Source organism: Fukomys damarensis, unplaced genomic scaffold (genome assembly GCF_012274545.1).
Source record: "Fukomys damarensis isolate Sample0158 unplaced genomic scaffold, DMR_v1.0_HiC HiC_scaffold_37, whole genome shotgun sequence".
NCBI lineage: Eukaryota > Metazoa > Chordata > Mammalia > Rodentia > Bathyergidae > Fukomys > Fukomys damarensis.
In genome coordinates, this window is record NW_022900949.1 from 32,876,096 (window position 1) to 32,896,820 (window position 20,725).

At 44.1% G+C, this 20,725-nt stretch overlaps 1 protein-coding gene across 1 annotated transcript in view; it reads right to left on the reverse strand.

Moving 5' to 3' along the window:
• The window catches only part of Prr20g (proline rich 20G), a 76,561-nt gene extending 61,026 nt beyond the window's left edge, over positions 1-15,535 (reverse strand). The window contains exon 1 of the mRNA XM_019206518.1: positions 15,457-15,535. Coding sequence (XP_019062063.1) covers positions 15,457-15,535 — 79 coding nt within the window. The remainder of the gene's footprint in view (positions 1-15,456) is intronic.
• Positions 15,536-20,725: the final 5,190 nt, after the last annotated feature.

Sequence of the window (20,725 nt, forward strand, 5' to 3'; positions counted from 1 at the left end):
CTCTCCCCCTCTCTCTCTCTCTCTCTCTCTCTCTCTCTCTCTCTCTCTCTCTCTCTCTCGCACTCCTCCTCACCAATCTCAGCTTCTCTCCCCTCTGCTCACCCACCCACATCACTTCTTCCTGGTCTGCTCCAGAAACCTCCTCAGTCTCCTTTCTTAACTATGCTGAGCAATTTAGCTATCTCTCCTCCCCTCTGGACTATCCTGGGCTGTGCTCTTACACCAAGGCTCATTTTGGTCTTCTGTCAACCTAGTGGTTCCCAAATGACAGAGCAGTCAGTTTCTACTGGTGATGCATGTGTATTTTCAATTCTAATAGTTTCATTTCTATTGTAATATTCCAGTATATTTTTGTCTTGGCCCCTTTGGGCTGCTATAAGAAAATATCAGAGACAGGCTGGTTTATAAACAACAGAAACGTATTACTCTCAGAGGCCGGGGATTTGGCTCAGTGGTTCCGCTGCCTGCCTCATAAGTGCAAGGGCTGGAGTTTGATCCCTGACATCAAAATAAATAAATAAATGTATTGCTCTCAGTTTTGTGGGCTGAGAAGTCCAGGATCCAGATTATAGAGGATTTGGTGAAGAGCCCTCTTCCTGGTTCATAGACAACGGCACCATCTTGCTGTGTCCTCACATGGTGGGCAAGGCACAGCAGCTCTCTGTGGCCTCTTTTATAAGGACTAATGGCAGGAGAGGGCTCCACCTTCATGATCTAATCACCTTCCAAGACCCCCACTTCTTTTGGGATTAGGACTCCATCATGCAAATTTGGAGGATGGGGGACATTAACATTCAGTGCATAGCTAAAATATATCAAACCGGAGAAACCAACAATGTAATGTTTCCATTTAAAGTGGGTCTGTTTTGTGCAACTGGATACTACGTTGGGGACATCAATGGAGGGGCCCTGAGTCCAGGGCGAGGGCTGCACCCTGCATATGTTGAGAAGCTGCAAGCAGAACTGACAAGTGAGATTCCTGAAGCAATGAGAGTCAAATCAAAAGGTCAAGAGAATAGAGATAAATGTTCTCAGGAGACTTGTATGGGTGAGAGCGTGGGGAGGTGGCAAGGGGTGAGTGGTAGTAAGCGTGGTCTTCACCTCTTAGTGAAAGGGGCTCTGGGGCCACCCAAGGAGAGTGTGGGGCGTGTCTCTGAGTTTGAAGGAGTGAGGACTGTCATGTGAGGAGTATCCAGGCAGGCGGATGTAGCCAGAGTCCCTCGAGGCAGGGAGAACATAGGCATTGGAAGCAGGGGCAGATCCAGGTTCTGGGCTTGAAGCTTTCATAATCTGGGAGCCCCTCTCTAAGGAAAAGAATAGTAAACAAACTTGGAAGCTCAAGCCACAGCCCCTAAGGTCTGGGAAAGGCGGGATTAGGAGCCCACATGGCCTGTGGGCTGGCTGCTGATCAACAGAAGTAAGGTAGGAGAGCTTCCGGTGGACAAGGCATGGGAGAGAGAAACTTTCTGGCTTACACCAGGCCCAACAGGGGCAGAAGATTTTTAATTATTACCTGGACACCCTTGATTGCTGAGGAGTGCCTTAAAGTGAACTTGGGACTCTTTTTATCACCTCAGCACAAACCCAGGCTATTGTCCTGAAACTTTTTGAATTACCCTTGCCCAACATTCCAAGGACATAAGCAGGTCAATATTTTAAAATATACTTTATTGGTTTGCTTGGGCAGCCACAAAATCGTATCCTGGACTAGGGGTGAGGAGGTGGTGCAGGTGCTTAAACAATGCACATCCTCACAGTAGGGAGAGCTGGAGGCTGGGATCAAAGTGTCACAGGCTTGATTTCTCCAGAGACCTCTGTCCTTAGCTTATAGATGCCATCTGTTCCTGTGTCCTCATGTGGTCATCCCTCCGAGCACTTCTGTGTCCTAATCTGTCCCAACATGGATAACAGTCATATGGGTTTAGTGCCCACTCCTGGTGGCCTCATTTTAACTTAATTATTTCTTCAAAAACCCCACTTTCAAATAGAACCACATTCTGAGGTACTGGCGATCGGGGTTCTGACATAAGAATTCAACACAATTCAGTCTATAGCACACTTAAAGTAGATAAACGCTATTTAGACTGCAGGATAAGGAATTAGGCGAATAATGGAGGCTTCGTGGTACCTAGAAGCCACACCCTCTCATGAGGTGGGAAACGCCTTTTTATCAAAGCCCAGATGGGCCCTCATGACCTCTCTGGCTCACGCCTTACTTCTCAACGCACTCGCGGACCTCCATGCTGTTTCTTAATGAAGATGGTGAACCTCGCCCATGGTAATGCATCCCTAGTGCATTCTTTTTTTTTTTTTTTTTTTTTTTGGCACTGGATATCGAACTCGGGTCCTTGCGCTTGTGAGGCAGGCAGCAGAACCGCTGAGCTACATCCCTGGCCCCTAGTGCATTCTTACCAGAGACACGCAGGCCTCCTGCTCTCCTCGCATCAGAGTTGCCATCCTGGTGCGGCTCACCCTGACCACCTCATGTAAAGCTGGAATTCTTACTCCACCTCCGCCTTTGCATTTTCAGAGCCAGTTTTGTTTATTGGTTTTTGGTTTTTTTCATTGAGCTTCTTGGTATTTTTTAGGTATACGGTACAGTTACATTCATCATTGGGATCTTGTACCTTTACATGACAGGTCTTGGTTCTCATTTTTTTCCATTCCCCTGCCCTCCCTTCACCCCCCCCTTCTCTATTTACAAAGATTTTGCTTCCATCTTTTCCTTTTCTCATATTTTTTCTTTTCCCTTATTTCCTTTCCCCTACCCTTTCCACTTCCCCTATACCTTTAGCCTTTTTCTTCCTATTTCACATTATCAGGTATAAAATTTGGATTTTATTTACACTTTTAGTTTTTCACACCAGGGAAACTATTCAGTATTTATTTACACATGTGTATCTAATTTATTTCACTTGAGTATGGCCACAATATGCATCCACTTTCCTGTGAATGACTCTAGTTTCTCATTCTTTATGGCTGAGTCGTACTCCATTCTATAGAAAAACCACATCTTCATTATCCAGTCTCCAACTGATAGGCAATTGGGCTGTTTCCAAGTTTTAGTTATTCCAAACTGCCACTATAAACATGGGTGCACATATATTACAGTGGTATGATTCTTTTAATTCTTTCGTAAAGATACCCATTAGAGGAATAGCTGGGTCAAATGGAACCTCTGATCCTAGTTCCTTGAGATATCCCCATATTGATTTCCATAGTGGTTGCACCAATCTGCACTCCCACCAATAATGGAGAAGGGTTCCTTTCTCCCCACAGCCTCACCAGCATTTGTTATTGGTTGCTTTATTGATAGCAGCCATTCATTTTGGGGTGAGGTGGAATCTCAGTGTTGTTTTCATCTGCATCTCTTGAATGACCAGTGACGTGGAACATTTTTTCATATATTTATTTGCTGCTTTTACTTCTTTGTCTGAAAAATATCTATTCATTTCAGATTCCCATTTTTTAATCAGGTCTTTACATTTGTGGAGGCCTATTTTTGTTTTTTTAGTTTTTTATGTATTCTACATAATAGTCCTTTGTCTGAGAAACATCTGGTAAAATTTTTTTCCCACATTGTAGGCTGTCTCTTAGCTCTGTTGGTGGTTTCTCTTGCAGTGCAGAAGTTTTTTAATAAGATGAGATCTCAGTAGTTGATTCTTTGTGCTAGGTCCCATGCTACTGAGGATTTATTCATAAAGTTTTTTCCTATACCACTGTCGTCAAGAGTTCTATGTAACTTTTCTTCCAGCATATTTAGTGCTTCTGCCTTAATATTTAGATCTTTAATGCATTTGGATTTTAGTTTAGTGCATGGTGAAAGATAAGGGTCTAGTTTTAATCTTTGGCAGGTTGAAATCCAGTTTTTCAAACACCATTTATTAAAGAGGCTATCTTTCCTCCACTAAGAATGCTTGGCTCCTTTGTCAAAGATGAGGTAGCTGAGTACATCTGGAGTTGTTTCTGTATCTTCCAATCTATTCCGCTGATCCTCGGTTCTGTTTCTTTGCCAGTACCAAGCTGTTTTTATCACAGTGGCTTTGTAGTATAGTTTCAAGTTGGGGATTGTGATACCAAATGAATTTTTGGATTGTTTTCTCTAGTTCTGAGAAATATAGCATTGGAATTTCAACTGGGATTGCATTGACTCTGTATAGCAGTTTTGGTAGTATGGCCATTTTCACTATGTTGGTTCTTCCTACATAGGAAGAAGGGATATCTTTCCGTTTTCTTATATCCTCTGCAAACTCTATTTGAGCGTGTTGGGTGAGGATCTAATCCCCCCCCTTTTTTTTTTTTTTTTTTTTTTTTGGTACCAGGGATCGAACTCGGGTCCTTGCACTTGTAGAGTGCTGTAGTTTTCAATGTAAAGGTCTTTTGCTTCCTTCATTAGATTATTCCTAAATATTTCTCTTTTTTTTAATGCTATTGTGAAAGGAATCATTTCCCTAATTTCTCTCTCAGTGAGTCTGTTATTTGTGCACAAGAATGCTATTGATTTTTGAGTGTTGACCTTATATCCAGTTACTCTGCTGAAAGTGTCAGTTAAGTCTAGAAGTCTTTTGGCAGACTTTTTTAGGGCCTTCTATGTAGAGTATCATATCATCAGCAAATAATGACTTAACTTCTTCTTTTCCTGTCTTTATTGCTTTAATTTCTTTGTCATGTCTAATTGCTGTGGATAATGGTTCCAGAACTATATTGAACAGGAGTGGTGACAGTAGGCATACTTGTCTTGTTTCTGATTTTAACATGAAGGTTTTCTGGTTTTTGGCATTTGGTTTTTCACAGATAGCCTTTATCAAGTTAAGATAAAGACCATATATTCTAATTTTCTTCAGGTTTTTTTATCATGAGTGGATGTTGAATTTTGTCGAAGGCTTTTTCTGAATCTATTGAGATGATCATATGATTCTTGTCCTTGACTCTATTAATATAGTGTATTACATTTATTGATTTATGTGTGTTGAACCACCCTTGCATCCTTGGAATAAATCCTAATTGGTCAGGGTATATGATCTTCTTGACCACCCTCTGTATTCTGTTTGCCAGTATCTTATTGAGGATTTTTGCATCTATGTTCACTAGTGAGATTGGGCTGTAGTTCTCTTTTTTGGTTGGGTCTTTCCCTGGTTTGGGGATCAAAGTAACACTTGCTTTCCAAGAATCAATTTCAGAGTATTGCTTCCCTTTCAATTTCATTAAAAAGTTTAAAGAGTAATGGCAGTAGTTCTTCTCTAAATTTTTTGTAGAATTCAGCAGTGAAGCCATCAGGACCTGGGCTTTTCTTTGTTAGTAAATTTTTAATTACATTTTCAATTTCACGGATTGTAATTGGGGTGTTTAGAATTTTTTTACCTTCTTTGTTCAACTTTGGTAATTCATAAATATCTAGAAATCTGTCCATTTCTTCTGTTTCCCATTTTATTAGAATACAAGTTCTCAAAGTAGGTATTGATGAGCCTCTGGATTTCTGCTGAATCTGTTGTGACTTCACCTTTTTCATTCTTAGTTGCATGGATCTGAGCCTTTTCTTTCCCTTTGTTGACAAGGTTGGCTAAGGGTTTATCAATTTTATTTATTCTTTCAAAAAAGCAACTCTTTGATTATTGATTTTTTTTGTCTCATTCTCTTAGTTTCCACTGCATTGATTTCTGCTCTGATCTGTATAATTTCCTCCCTTGTATGAGCTTTGGGTTTTTCCTGCTGTTCTTTTTCTAGGAGCCTAAGATTCATCATTAGGTTGTTTATTTGAGCTCACTCTGTTTTCCTAGTGTGGGCATTCACTGCTATGAATTTTCCAAGTAGAACTGATTTCATTGTGTCCCACAGATTCCTGTATGTTGTATTGGCATTATCATTTATTTGTAAAAACTGTCTTATATCTTCTTTAATTTCCTCTGTGACACATTGATTGTTCAGGAAATGGTTGTTTAATTTCCATGTGTTTGTGGAGTTCTTATGGTTTCTTATGCTATTGATCTCCAGCTTAATTGCACTATGGTCTGATAATATACGTGGAATAACTTCAATTCCTTTGCATTTATTTAAGCATGTTCTATTTATTTAAGCATGAGCTAGTATGTGGTCTATTTTAGAAAATGGCACATGTGCAGCCACAAAGAATGTATATTCTGATTTTGTGGGGTGGAACACTCTGTAGACATCTATTAAGTCCATGTGTTACAAGCTTGGTTCTGTTCTAGTATTTCTTTGTTGATTATTTGTCTAGATGATCTGTGTGTTTGTGATAGTGGGGTATGTAGGTCCCCCACTACAATTGTATTAGTGCTTATTTGGTTTTTCATGTCCCTTAATATTTGTTTTAAATAATTGGGGCATTTATATTAGGTGCATATATATTTATGATTGTCATCTCTTCCTCTTGGATTGTTCCCTTTACAAGGATGCAGTGGTATTCTTTGTCTGTCTTGATTAGTTTTGGTTTGAAATCTATTCTGTCTGCAAAGAAAATAGCTACCCCTGCTTTTTTCTGGGGTCCTATTGCATGGAGAACTGTTTTCCATCTTTTCATTTTCAGTCTATGAGTTTTTTTTTTTAACTAGGTGTGTTTCTTGTATACAACATAATGTTGGATTTTGCTTCTTCATCCACTCTGCCAGTCTATTTCTTTTGGTTGGGGAATTAAGGCCATTGACATTGATGGTTATAACTGATATGTATTGACTTATCATTATCATGTTATTGTCCTGTTGTTGGCACTTTTTAATTTTCCCCCTCTCCCTTTAGTTTCTTGCCTTGCCTAATTGATTTGCTCTGTTGGGTGTCATGGCGTTGTGACCTTCATTGTCTTTTTCTAGGATATTGTTTAGAATTGTTTGTAGTGATGGTTTGGTATTCATGAAGTTTCTCAGGTGTTCTTTGTCATGGAAGTAACTTACTTCCCCATCCATTTTAAAAGAGAGTTTTGCAAGACACATCAGTCTAAGTTGGAGGTTGTTTTCTCTTAGGGCTTGAAATACCTCACTCCAGGCTCTCCTTGACTTGGGGGTTTGTATTGAAAAGTCTGCTGTGATTCTGATGGGCTTTCCTTTACATGTGATTTGTTTCTTTTCTCTAAAAGCTTGCAGTATTTTATTTTTCTGTTGGGTTTCTGAGATCTTAACCATTATATGTCCAGGTGTAGATTTTTGTTTTTGATCATGGCTAGTTGGAGTCCTATATGCCTCACTTATCTTTATGTCAAATCTTGCCCTCTGTTTGGGAAGTTTTCTGTCATTAATTCTGTCAACAGGCTTTTTTATGTCATTTGTACTTTCTCATGCCACTTCATGGATTTCTATAAGTCTTATTCTTCTTTGCATCATCTAGGAGTTATTGGATTAATTTCTCATGACCCCTTACCATTTTTAAGAGATCTCTCTTTATCTCTAATCCTATCTTCTATATCTGAAATTCTATTTTCACATTCATATATCCTGCTGCAAATGCTTTCAATAGAGTTTTTAATCTCCTGGATATGTTTTAATCTGCTTCATGAATTCCATTTCTTTCCTACACTGGGCATTCATGGCTTCTATCATGGTCCTGAGCTCATCTATTTTTGTCTGTTTCTCTTCTGGAGTCTCCAATCATGTCTTTCATTCTTCTCACTGTCTGTGTTGTTATCTGGGAAATTGTTTCTGCTTTGAATTTTTCTAGAGTCTGACTGATCTATTTTGTTGCTTCCTGTGCTATGAGTGTTGCTTCCTGTGCAGAGTGTACTGGTGGTCCATTGTCAGAATTTTCCATATCGTTTCCCCTAAAATTTGCTGTTGATGAACTGAAAGTCTGTATTTGTGCCTTGCTTAAGTGTTTTCTCATTTTTATTTTTGTTGTTGGTGCTGTCCTTGGTTTAATTCCTAGGTTAGTACTTTGATTTTCCTGATATAGTTGCTCTTTAGGTTTTGAGACTCTAATGACTCAGAGACACTCTCATTTTCATAATATCAGGAATGGCAACTGATTAAATCAATCACAACCCTTTAGCCCAGTTGATACAATAAGCAACACAATAGCATCAAGCACAGTTTAGAAATTGACCATTTGTGGTAATTAATATATCACCTTTAACCATATGAATTAAATCAAAATCGAGAACCAGCTCAAAATATTTTATAGTGAATAAACTCTTCAATATAGCAACTTTACCCTTCAGGATAGGGACTTAGAAGGAGTTTGGAGGAGAGGAATTGATAGGTAGAAGGATAGGAGAAGTTTTCAAATGAAGCCAGAGGACACAGGATGATCATGCAAACTCTAGGAAACTGTTGAAGACAAGAGGGAAAGAGAGAGTGCAAGAACAAAGACAAGAATAGAACAACCTAACAGTAATAGGGAAGCTATAAATTGTACTCACTCTCCTTTGAAACTAATGACAATTGAGAGGAAAAAGAGAGAAGAAAAGAAAAAGAAAGAAGAAATCAAAATTAGGGCAGGAACAGGAACAAAAAGGGAGATGAAGGACAATGTAGGGGAGGAAGAGATTAATTGGGAAAAAGAAGAAAGAAAAAAGGAAGAATTTGAAGAGTGGGAAAAATAAAATTTTAAAAATTAAAATTAAAAACAAGAGGAAAAGAAAGAAAAAAAATTGAAGGGCCTCCTTCAGGGTATATCTCTGCTGTCTCAATAGACAACATGGGCATCATGTGAAGAACTAAGTCAATTAGTCTCAGCTAGCCAACAGCAGACCCCTGAGATTCAGGTTGAATTCTGGCTGCAAGGCCAGAGTTGAGCTGCCTGACCTCCTGTAGGGTTAAACTCTGCAAGGTTCTATGGCAGGCTCCAGCTGTCCTTCTCCTGAAGATAGTCCATGTTCTGGTGGAAGGTGGTGATCCCTTCAATTTACCAACTACAGAGGTCTGATTTGCCTTTATTGCAGTTGTTCACTTGCATTCTATCTTCAGGAGCTCAGTACAATGGCCTTCATGACCACTTGTGCCTCTGCAGTGTGGATCCAGGTATTGGCACAACCAGGAGGCTCAAGAGCATGAGGGGAGGGGGAGTGCTGCAGGGGCACCCAAGTGGCTTGGCAGTCCTCACTGGTCTTCTCCGATAAAGGCCCAGGGCACTGGAGGGTGGGGAAGCAGCTAAGCTCCCCATGTTGGCTGAGCAGTCCTCACCAGTCTGCTCTGATGAAGACCCAGGGAGCTGGAGCCAGAGTCATTTTTATTTACTTCCTTTCTAGACTCCAAGTCCCATGAAGATGGAGATTTTGCCTGCTATCTCTAACCCCTGTGCTATCTCTAACCACCATGCTTGTGCATTGTGAGTACTCAGTGCAGTCTTGTGACTGAGTGGTTGGATGAAGACAGATGAACAGGTCAATGGATCTGGGCCAGTGTGTCACTGGCTGGCATGCTGCCCCTTCCCTGGGCCATGTGGTTGACCTCTCACTCACTAAACCCCTTGTCCATCATCTAGGAGTTATTGGATTAATTTCTCATGACCCCTTACCATTTTTAAGAGATCTCTCTTTATCTCTAATCCTATCTTCTATATCTGAAATTCTATTTTCACATTCATATATCCTGCTGCAAATGCTTTCAATAGAGTTTTTAATCTCCTGGATATGTTTTAATCTGCTTCATGAATTCCATTTCTTTCCTACACTGGGCATTCATGGCTTCTATCATGGTCCTGAGCTCATCTATTTTTGTCTGTTTCTCTTCTGGAGTCTCCAATCATGTCTTTCATTCTTCTCACTGTCTGTGTTGTTATCTGGGAAATTGTTTCTGCTTTGAATTTTTCTAGAGTCTGACTGATCTATTTTGTTGCTTCCTGTGCTATGAGTGTTGCTTCCTGTGCAGAGTGTACTGGTGGTCCATTGTCAGAATTTTCCATATCGTTTCCCCTAAAATTTGCTGTTGATGAACTGAAAGTCTGTATTTGTGCCTTGCTTAAGTGTTTTCTCATTTTTATTTTTGTTGTTGGTGCTGTCCTTGGTTTAATTCCTAGGTTAGTACTTTGATTTTCCTGATATAGTTGCTCTTTAGGTTTTGAGACTCTAATGACTCAGAGACACTCTCATTTTCATAATATCAGGAATGGCAACTGATTAAATCAATCACAACCCTTTAGCCCAGTTGATACAATAAGCAACACAATAGCATCAAGCACAGTTTAGAAATTGACCATTTGTGGTAATTAATATATCACCTTTAACCATATGAATTAAATCAAAATCGAGAACCAGCTCAAAATATTTTATAGTGAATAAACTCTTCAATATAGCAACTTTACCCTTCAGGATAGGGACTTAGAAGGAGTTTGGAGGAGAGGAATTGATAGGTAGAAGGATAGGAGAAGTTTTCAAATGAAGCCAGAGGACACAGGATGATCATGCAAACTCTAGGAAACTGTTGAAGACAAGAGGGAAAGAGAGAGTGCAAGAACAAAGACAAGAATAGAACAACCTAACAGTAATAGGGAAGCTATAAATTGTACTCACTCTCCTTTGAAACTAATGACAATTGAGAGGAAAAAGAGAGAAGAAAAGAAAAAGAAAGAAGAAATCAAAATTAGGGCAGGAACAGGAACAAAAAGGGAGATGAAGGACAATGTAGGGGAGGAAGAGATTAATTGGGAAAAAGAAGAAAGAAAAAAGGAAGAATTTGAAGAGTGGGAAAAATAAAATTTTAAAAATTAAAATTAAAAACAAGAGGAAAAGAAAGAAAAAAAATTGAAGGGCCTCCTTCAGGGTATATCTCTGCTGTCTCAATAGACAACATGGGCATCATGTGAAGAACTAAGTCAATTAGTCTCAGCTAGCCAACAGCAGACCCCTGAGATTCAGGTTGAATTCTGGCTGCAAGGCCAGAGTTGAGCTGCCTGACCTCCTGTAGGGTTAAACTCTGCAAGGTTCTATGGCAGGCTCCAGCTGTCCTTCTCCTGAAGATAGTCCATGTTCTGGTGGAAGGTGGTGATCCCTTCAATTTACCAACTACAGAGGTCTGATTTGCCTTTATTGCAGTTGTTCACTTGCATTCTATCTTCAGGAGCTCAGTACAATGGCCTTCATGACCACTTGTGCCTCTGCAGTGTGGATCCAGGTATTGGCACAACCAGGAGGCTCAAGAGCATGAGGGGAGGGGGAGTGCTGCAGGGGCACCCAAGTGGCTTGGCAGTCCTCACTGGTCTTCTCCGATAAAGGCCCAGGGCACTGGAGGGTGGGGAAGCAGCTAAGCTCCCCATGTTGGCTGAGCAGTCCTCACCAGTCTGCTCTGATGAAGACCCAGGGAGCTGGAGCCAGAGTCATTTTTATTTACTTCCTTTCTAGACTCCAAGTCCCATGAAGATGGAGATTTTGCCTGCTATCTCTAACCCCTGTGCTATCTCTAACCACCATGCTTGTGCATTGTGAGTACTCAGTGCAGTCTTGTGACTGAGTGGTTGGATGAAGACAGATGAACAGGTCAATGGATCTGGGCCAGTGTGTCACTGGCTGGCATGCTGCCCCTTCCCTGGGCCATGTGGTTGACCTCTCACTCACTAAACCCCTTGTCCACCCTCTCCTTGGCCTGTCTGACCTGTTCCAGTCACAACTTCCATGTTGTTTCTCAGTCTTCTCTGAATCCCTCAGAACAGCTTTCTTCTCCTACTGCATACCCATTATAGCAGTCAGAATCCTGGGCAGGTATGCAGTGGAGTGACAGAAAGCCCAGCCTGGGAGGTGAGGCTACTTCCTCTCCCCCAACACCTCCACCCTGAAGAGCCCTCTTGGGTGGCTGAGGGGAGACTCAGATGCAAATGTTAACTGTGACTCGAGAGGAAGCTGCAGAGACACAGGATTAGCTTCAACAAAACTTCCAGTCTTGGCAACTAAATTCAAATCAAATATAATTTTCATATCAATTCAACGAGTCTAGGCAAAAGAGCGGAGGGATTTTCTTCTTGAAATCATAAAAGGAATGGAGAAGACATATGAATTCTAACAGCTGAGAATTAATGAGATGAGGAAAGATTTGGGGATCAGGAAAAATCCACTTGGAGCGGGCGTCTCTTCCTGATGGTGAAGGAGTGCCAGGTGCTGCTGCCATGGCGACAGGTCAGAGTAGAAACCAGTGCCAGGCTCCTCCCCATCAAACACCGTGGCTGTTGTTCTAGCAGGAGAGGGTCACAGGCACAGACAAAGGTAGACAAAGGACAAGACATGTGTCCCCAGCCCAGCTCCCTTCAGCTCTGGTTCTTACAGCACTATGGCTTTAAATGACTATTCTCAATTTGTCATCTCTGACATTTCTGGGGTCAGCAATTTAAGAAGGGCTTGGCCAAGGAGATCTGGTATGGGGCCTCTACTACTCTTCTAGCTGGTAGCTGGACCAACCAGGTAGCCCATGGGGCTTCTGTGTTCATCAGCTTTGTGTTATGGTGACAACATTTCCAAGGGAATCAAATTAAAGGCCAATGAATTATTTTGACTCAGTTTTAGAGTTCTGGTACATGGTCAGCTGACCCTTGCTTTGGGGACCATGGTGAGGAGGCACATCAATGCAGAGAAAAATGCTCACTGTCATGATGGCAGAGAAGCAAAGAGAGACAGGAAGGGATGGAGGCTCTATCACCTTCTGAACTCCACCCCCAATGACCTCACTTTCTCCCACTGGGCCCAGCTCCCAACAGCACCAAGGACTGGGACTAAGCTTTCCACAATGGACCTGTGGGATCCCACATTCAGGATCCCAGAGACAGCGACAGCACTCTTCACATGGCCTTGGAGCTTTCTAGCTGGACCGGCTTGGGTCTCTTCCCAGCAGGACCACCTCAGGACAGTCCAGCTTCTGCCCAGGGCTCAGGGCTCTAGGACCAGTGCCCATCCCACCTGCAGTAGGCCCAGTATGGGACTTTGGGAGGTCAGCTGCATTGTCAGGGGAACAATGACAAGAAAGCAGCCATTTTTAAGAGCTCTTAGAATTCTTCCTTCCCACACCAGCAGCAGAACAAGGGCCATCCAGGTAGAGAGGCTGCTGGGTTGGGTCTGTTCTGTGGAATGGTCCTGTCCGGGAGAATGTTCTTCTGTGATAGCAATGTCCTCCACCTCCCCAGGGACCTCTATAAGAGCCACAGCCACTTAAGGTTCTAAGCCCTGGACATGTGGCCAGTGCCACTAAGGAACTAAATTTCCACCTACATTTCAGTGCAGCTCACTTAGACTTCAATTCAGATAGCCAATTGGGCTAACAGCTGCCACATCGGACAGTGTGGGGCAGAAGTCAGGGCTTCAGCCCACAAAGAGAAACAGAAGTTGAAAGGACAGAAAATTGCAGGCTAGGGGCCACTGAGCCCATCCTGCTGGTTCATCTTCCTGCCCAGTGCCCCAGGAAGGAGAGGGGTGCATGGACACATAGGCTGACTCCGGGGAGGCAGGCAGAGGTTTAGTCCAATAATTCTTCAGCTAGAGTCCATCGGTGCAATTATGTAAGTGAGCAAAATAAGGTGCAGTGGCGTGGGGAAGGAAGGACCACATTCATCACTGAAAACTGGAAGAACACCATTGATTGAGGGTATAGAAAATATCAGAAACAGTAAGCAGATTCACTGAGGTAGTTACAAAATCAACATATCCAATCAATATTTTTTATATAAAACAGCTAAGAAGGTATGGAAAGAAAGAGGCTCATTCTCAAGAGCAGCTGAAAATATAGAATGTCTAGAAAATACAATAGGAAAGGCCTTCTGTGAAGAAAATTTTAGTGACACAAAATAAGAGGTAGTAATGGGAGAGTCAGACCTTCCTGCCAGGTAGGAAGACTTCAAGTTGTAAAGATGTCAATCCTGTCCAAATCAAAATTCTAATTGAGTTTTTTGACAAAAAAAAAAAAACTCAAATTGAACTTGACAAAAGTACTCAAAATATGAACTGATACATCCATGGAAGAGAACAGAGGCTCCAGAAATAGGCCCATGAATATATAAGTGTTTAATAGCTGATAAAGATGGCATGAAAATTAGGGGAATGATGGATTATTTAATAAATGCTATTGGGATAAACGTATAACCATTTGGAAAAAATAAAGCTGAATCTCTACTTTCTTATACTAAAAAAAAAAAAATCCTAAAGCATTAAAATTCAAATGTCAAAAATGAATCTAAAAACGTAATAGAAGAAAACGTGGGTGAATTTTTTTTTATCTTGGTGTGAGAAAAGTCTTTCTAAGCATGACATAAAACCCAGAAGCCAAAATGGAAAAGACTGACAGATTTGACTGCGTGAAAGCACAGGACTTCAGTTCAGCAAAATACCCATTTCAAAAGATAAAAGACACACTGGGAACAATTATTTGCCATCCAGAAGCTAGACAAAGGTCAAGTTTCCCTAATAGATGAAACACTCTCACAATCATTGAGGAAAAATTACAACACAATAGAAAAATGGACAAGGTAGATGGGCAGGCCATTTATCAAAGTCCAAACACCCCCCCAAAAGAGGACACATGAAAAGAAGCCCGATTTCACTATGAATGAGAGAAATGAAAATTAAATCACGAATACATTATACTTACCACCGCTACTGGAAAGAGTGACTAAACTAGAATACCCATTGCTGGTAAGGAAATGAAAGAGATTGAAAGTGTGTGCTGAGGCAGCTTCTGTGGGGACCATGTGGTGACAACACAGGTCATTTGCAGAGCTTTTTGCCTGACAGTTCAAGCTCTAGGAATTTATCTTACCCTCACACTTACTCAAAGGTGCATGTGCAAGAGTGGCACTGCAGCCCTGCACATAATATAGGATTTACACACACACACACACACACACACACACACACACAGAGGGTCAAATGTTTGTGTCAAGAGGAACTGGTAATCACATCCCAGCAAGGGACTACATGCCACAAGGGTGCACTGGCTTGAAAAATATCCACCTTGCTAAGAGGGAAAAGGCTGGAAGTATCTTCAGGACCCTTGGTTCAGTCGAATACCATCCATCTTCGGGTGCCACACAAGCCCCCAATCTCCTCTTTGTTTCATGATGGTCCCAGTCACCTCTGACAGTCCCTAGATCACACCAACTCTGTGCACCCCAAACTTAGCTGCCGTTGCCTGAGTACCTCTGGCCTTTCTTGGCTGGCTGGACTTTTGCACCACCTCCTCCTGGAAGCCCTCCTGACCATGACAGATCCAGCGTTCTCCCCTCCCTCCTTGCCCACCGTGCTCCAGGCATTTTCTTGATAGCACCCATTGTGTCCTAAATTATTTTGCTTCTTTTTTTCATCACATGCCTTACCCCTAATGTAACCTCTGGCGGGGGCTGGAACCGTATCCAACACACCCCACCCCAAGGCCACCGTGACTCAGTGGGGGAACAGTCCAGATCCTTGCCAAGGGTCTCTAACGACCTCTAGCCTTCCCTTCTGTGGCACTCACGCTCCACAGGCATCAGGGTCTGCTAATCGCCTCCTTCTTGTGGAGCTGCCCTGGTGCTCTGTCCCTTGTCCCCATGCCAGCCTCTTACTAGAGCTGTTCATGAAGCCCTGCTCTGCCAGGCGGTGGTTCAGGTGATGAGCAGTGAAGGGGACAGATGTGCTCCGCATCCTCCCGGAATTCTGACAGGTCCCCCAGACACAGCAGGACATCCTAGGGCTGGGGGCAGAGAAGTATGCAGGGATCAGCCCACAGCTCTCGGCAGCCTCTGAGGGAGGACACTGGTCACCAGCGCTTTCCAAAGCTTCTGGCAGGGGTGTGGAACACAGACGGAGGCTGAGGGCCAGTCAGGGACAAAATGGTCTCTGTGACAAGGGAAACAAGACAGGGACAAGAAGGGTGTGGGTGGGAAAGACATAGGAGGTGACACTGCTGAGACCCTAAGGGAGGGGGAGGAAGAGTCCGTGCTGACTCCGGTCCTGGCTATGGGCCCTGGGTAGGGCTAGTCCTAGGATGGCAGGAGAGGACAGTGGGGCTGGAGGCACCTGTGACCCAGGGCAACAGAGCTGTCCAGCGTGGGGCTTAGAAAACGTGCTGGGGATAGGAGGGGGTGCTGGCTGGTGCGGGTGTGGGGGGAGGGGACTAAGGAGGGCAGGGTGAGAGAGCCAGTGGAGCCCAGCCCTGGGACACCTAGCAGAACAGTGCCCCCCCGGATGACAGCAGAGGAGTCCTCGGAGGGTCAAAGTCCTAGAAGCCACGTGGCCCAGGAGTGCCCAGGCAGCTCTGGCTGCAGAGTAGCTCTCTGTCTTCTGCAGAAGCTGTGGTGTGAATCCCAAAGCTGCTGCAGAAGGGGAGCCCCAGGTGGATCCCCAAGGATGGCTCTCTGGGCTCCTGGAGCTGCTGTGTGACCAGGATCGGGTCTGGCCGCAGGAGCCCCCTAGACTGCTCAGCCTCGAGCCCCACTTCCTCTGCTGCACACCTGCTCTGGGGGCCTGATGGTATGTGACAGCTGTGCCTGGGTCATGCAGGGCCAGCACAGGGGCTTCTTGGGGCTGGAGACATGTGAGTCAGGCCTCCAAGCCGATACAAACTCAGGGAAAGCACACCATAGCATTTCTAGCTGTGCTTTTCCCGCTAACGGCTTCTGCTAAGAGCAAAAGTCATTGTGTTCATTGGTTTTGCTAAGAGAACATAATGCAATTTTTTAAAAAGGACAATAAGGACCTAAATGTGGGATCTGGCACCCCCTATTGTCACAGGGCATTTGGCAAAAAGGAGATTCATGCTAAGGGAAAGGCATGACTAATAGGAAGAACAGGACTGGTTACAGCAACCCCGTGCTGGATCCCAGAGACAAATCAGGCCTGAGGACCCCTGTCCCACTCATGAAACGACTCCAGGCAGCCAGCTGCAGTGGCAGAGTCCTTGTGAGGACCACGGGTGTGGCCGGGGTCCCTGAGAGAGTGGACTTTCTTGCTTCTCCCCAAAGTGGTGTGTTACAAACACAGGCTTCTCTCACTCCGGGCTGGAGTTTCCAGACTCCAAGCTTGTGCTGGAAACAACCGAGGTGGGCACCGAGTTGCTCAGGTCCCCACCAGGGAGGAAATCACCCTCCTCCACCAACTGCCCTCACCCTTAGCCTCCTATGAGGTCACCACACGCACCTTCCACGGCCCCAGGAGGAGCACTGCCTGGGTTCTTGACTGACCCACTCTCAGGCCTGGCCACCTCCCTACCTGAGCCCCGCACCAGCCACGGAGCTGCCACCGTGTTTGCACTGAGGCCCCTCATACCCCTCCATCCCTTCCTGCTTCACCCTCCTGGCCACAGGCCTGGTCCCCAAGGCCCTCCTGATGCACATCCTGCTTGCTGAGCGCTGCCTGAACTTCTCCTGCCTGCACCACTCAAAGCAGGTAGGAAGAACAAGGCTCCCTTCTGAGTTGGAGAGAGGCCATGAAGAGCCATGTGCTCCTCACCACAACCACAGGTGGACCTGCACCATCTTTCCTGCACCCTGTGCCAGCCAGGACGTCAGGAAGCCGCACTAGATACAAAGCCATGGCCGGGACTCCCCCGCTTCAGCCCAGAAGGTGCAGGCAGATTCTCACCGTCTGCCACCGCTCATTGTTGGAGGAAAATGCCACATCCCAGCCATTTGTTCAGAAGGAATTAGATCGTCACCTCCCAGCTAATGAACCCAGGCTGTGCAAACAGAGGCCCCGTGCACGCACATGTGTGAGAGCGGCCCCCGCCCAGCTGGCTGGGAACCTCCCCGGTGTGCTGTGTGTCCAGATGTGCAGGGATCCCACGCAGGCTTTGCTTCTGGCTGAAGAGAAGGGCACTGCTCTGTCCAGGTGCACAGCACCATGATCCCCAACCCACCCCGGGCTCTGCCCCACTTCGGGCTCCTCACGGGGACCCAGGGGCCCTTTCTGCTAGTGGAACCACGCCCCTTCCCCCTCTCCTTGGAGCCATAGACCCAGCCACATGGGTCTTCTTCAAGCTGCTTTAAATTAAGATATAAAGCATATGACTTAAAAGTTATATTTGAAAATGGACACTTGAGCAAATCCTTATATATTCACAATCTTCCCTCACTCCCAGAGACACATTACACCCTGTAAATTGGTCCCTATTGCTCCTTCTCTGGCCCTGTGTGTCATTACTCAGCTGTCTGCTTCTGTGGGTGACCCACCCTGGACAATTTGTATAAACAGAGTCACAGGATAGATGATCTTTGGTGACCGCCTCTTGTCCTTAGCGTAATGTTTTCAAGACTTAGTACTTGAAATAGGAAGTAGCTCACCCCAACATTTATGCATGGAGCACTAGAGACTGAACCCAGGGCCTTTGCACTGAGTTAAGGTACTTGGGCTGTCTCTACCTTTTGGCTATTAGGAATAATACTGCTGTGCATAACTGCATTAACTTGTTTTACACACAAGAATTGACTGCTGGACTGTGATGATTCTATGTTCAATCTTTCATTTGTTTGCTTGTTTTTTTTTTTGTATTGTTTCTTTGACACAGCTTCTCACTGTGTACCCCAGGCAGGCTTTAAATCTGTGATCCTCCTGCCTGAGCCTCCTGAGTCCTGGGATTACAGGCATGTGCAACCACATCCAGCTCTCTGTGTTTTACCTTCTTGAGAACTACCACCATTTTCCACAACAGCTGTATCTCATGGGCTTGTTTTACATCCCCTAACGACCAGAGTTTTGTTTTTTTTGTTTTTGTTTTTTTACAAACTTACCACCATCTGTGTGTCTTCTTTGGAGAAATGTCTATCTGTATCTTTTGTCCATACTCCAGTTGGGTTACTCATCTCTTTATTTTCCAGTTGTGAGAATTCTTTATATTTTCTGGATATTAGACCCTTACCAGAAATATGATTTATATGTTTTCTCCAATTCTGCAAGTTGTGTTTTTACCTTATTGATAGTGCCTTTAAATGCAAAAAAAAAAACCCAAATTCTATGAAATCTAATGCATTATTTTCTTTGTTTGCCTGTGTCTTTGCATCATAGCTGAGACGCTGCTGCATGATACAGGTCACATGGATTTTCCCCTATCCTTCCTTCAGTGGCTCAGTGGTGCGGTGTTTGCCCAGCGAGCACAAGCTGTGGTTTGGGACTCCAGCACTGAAAAGAAGGAGATGCTCTTGCTCTTCAAAAGAAGCCATATTAAAGTGTTAAAAGGCACCCAAGGTTGGGAGACGTTTATATCAAACATACAAGGTATGATCAAAACTTTCAACTCTCATAGCTTTAGCTCTTAATCCACCTGACATTGATTAGCATGTGGAGTAGGAGGAAGGAATCCCAGCTCATTCTTTTGTGTGTTCATCATCAGCTCCCCTCAGTCAACAGTGCTGTCACCTTTGCCAAAACTCCACTGTCCGTAAGTGATCTTGAACATCCCTGTACTCTCAGCACCTGTTGCGGGTCTCTGTGCTGTTCTTACACAGGCCTACACTGCAGCTCTTCAGTAAGTCCTGACATTGGACAGCATAAGTCCTCCAATTTTGCCCTTCCCCAGGCTTCCTTGGGCTATTTTGTATTGTTTGAAATTCCATAATGCACATGGCTTGTGACAAGGGATACAAACTCAGTACATCTGGGGCCAGCCACCTTTCCTAAGTTAGCAAAGTGCTCTGGGTCATACTCTTTGACACACAACTTGATTGTACCCTAAACACTCAACAAAGGTTGTTTCTTGCAAATAGAAACGTACAGTGCACAAGGACACTCCCTCCCCCACCTGCTGTGTGCTCAGGAATGGCCACAAGAGTGGCCCGAGTTCCAATCAGGAGACACAGCCCATGTCTACTGGGGACTTCTGGGAACTGATCACATGATAAGAAAAGAAGCTAAATTCTGTGTCAAGGCCAGCATGAGGGTGGGGAAAGAGAGGTGCCCAGAATGCCAGACTGAAGGAGGAGATCCACCCTCAAGGTCACACAGGTACCGGTGCAGCTTCAAGGGCAGGTGCCTTCTTAAATGTGCCACCCTACTCAGAACCTCAAGGTGTTATGTATGGAGTTAAGCAGCTACCCGGAAACACAGGCAATAAGACTGAGGGCAAAGACACTCCCAAGGTAGAGCGGGAAGGCACAGCCTAAGGGCTCTAGTGACGCTCTCAGGGCAGCCTTTGCAAGGTTCTTACTCTGAGGGATGGTTCCTAAAGCCCTAGAAAGCTGAATTTTGCTCTCTTCTGCCAAAATAATTTCTAGTATATTGATTTAGGATAAGTAATCTGACTTTCCCATGTAAAACCACATTCTTAAGTTCTGTAAGTGGGTTAAGGACCTCATCAAGGATAATGTCCTTAGCATCAGGATGCAGTTCAGTGGTGCAGTGCCTGCCCAGCAAGCACAAAGTCTGGATTGGGACTCCATCACTGAAAAGAAGGAGATACTGGGCTGAGGCTTTAGCTCAGTGGTACCACTGCCTGCCTAGCAAGCGCAAAGTCAGTTGGTTCCCCAGTACCAAAAAAGAAAAAAGGAGATGCTCTTGCTCTTTAAAAGAAACCACTTAAAGAGTTAAAAGGCATCCAAAGTTGGGGGGAAATTTTTATCAAACATATGAGGTGTGATAAAAAAATATGGTGAAATTTTGAAAAACTCATTCCAGTAAAAGACTCATTGCCATTAATCCCCCTCAAAATCCTCCCCTCACTTCAAGCACACTTATCCCATCATCTTGCCACTTTTTGCAGCAGCTCTGGAGTCCTCTCTTCTGAGTCTTTAGTTGCACTGTCCTGGCTTCCTGGATGTTCTGACTTGATTCAAAACATTTCCCTGTGGACTTCCAAAAAGATGGAGTAGTGAGCAGTAGAGAAAGAGCCTCTCCCAGATTTGG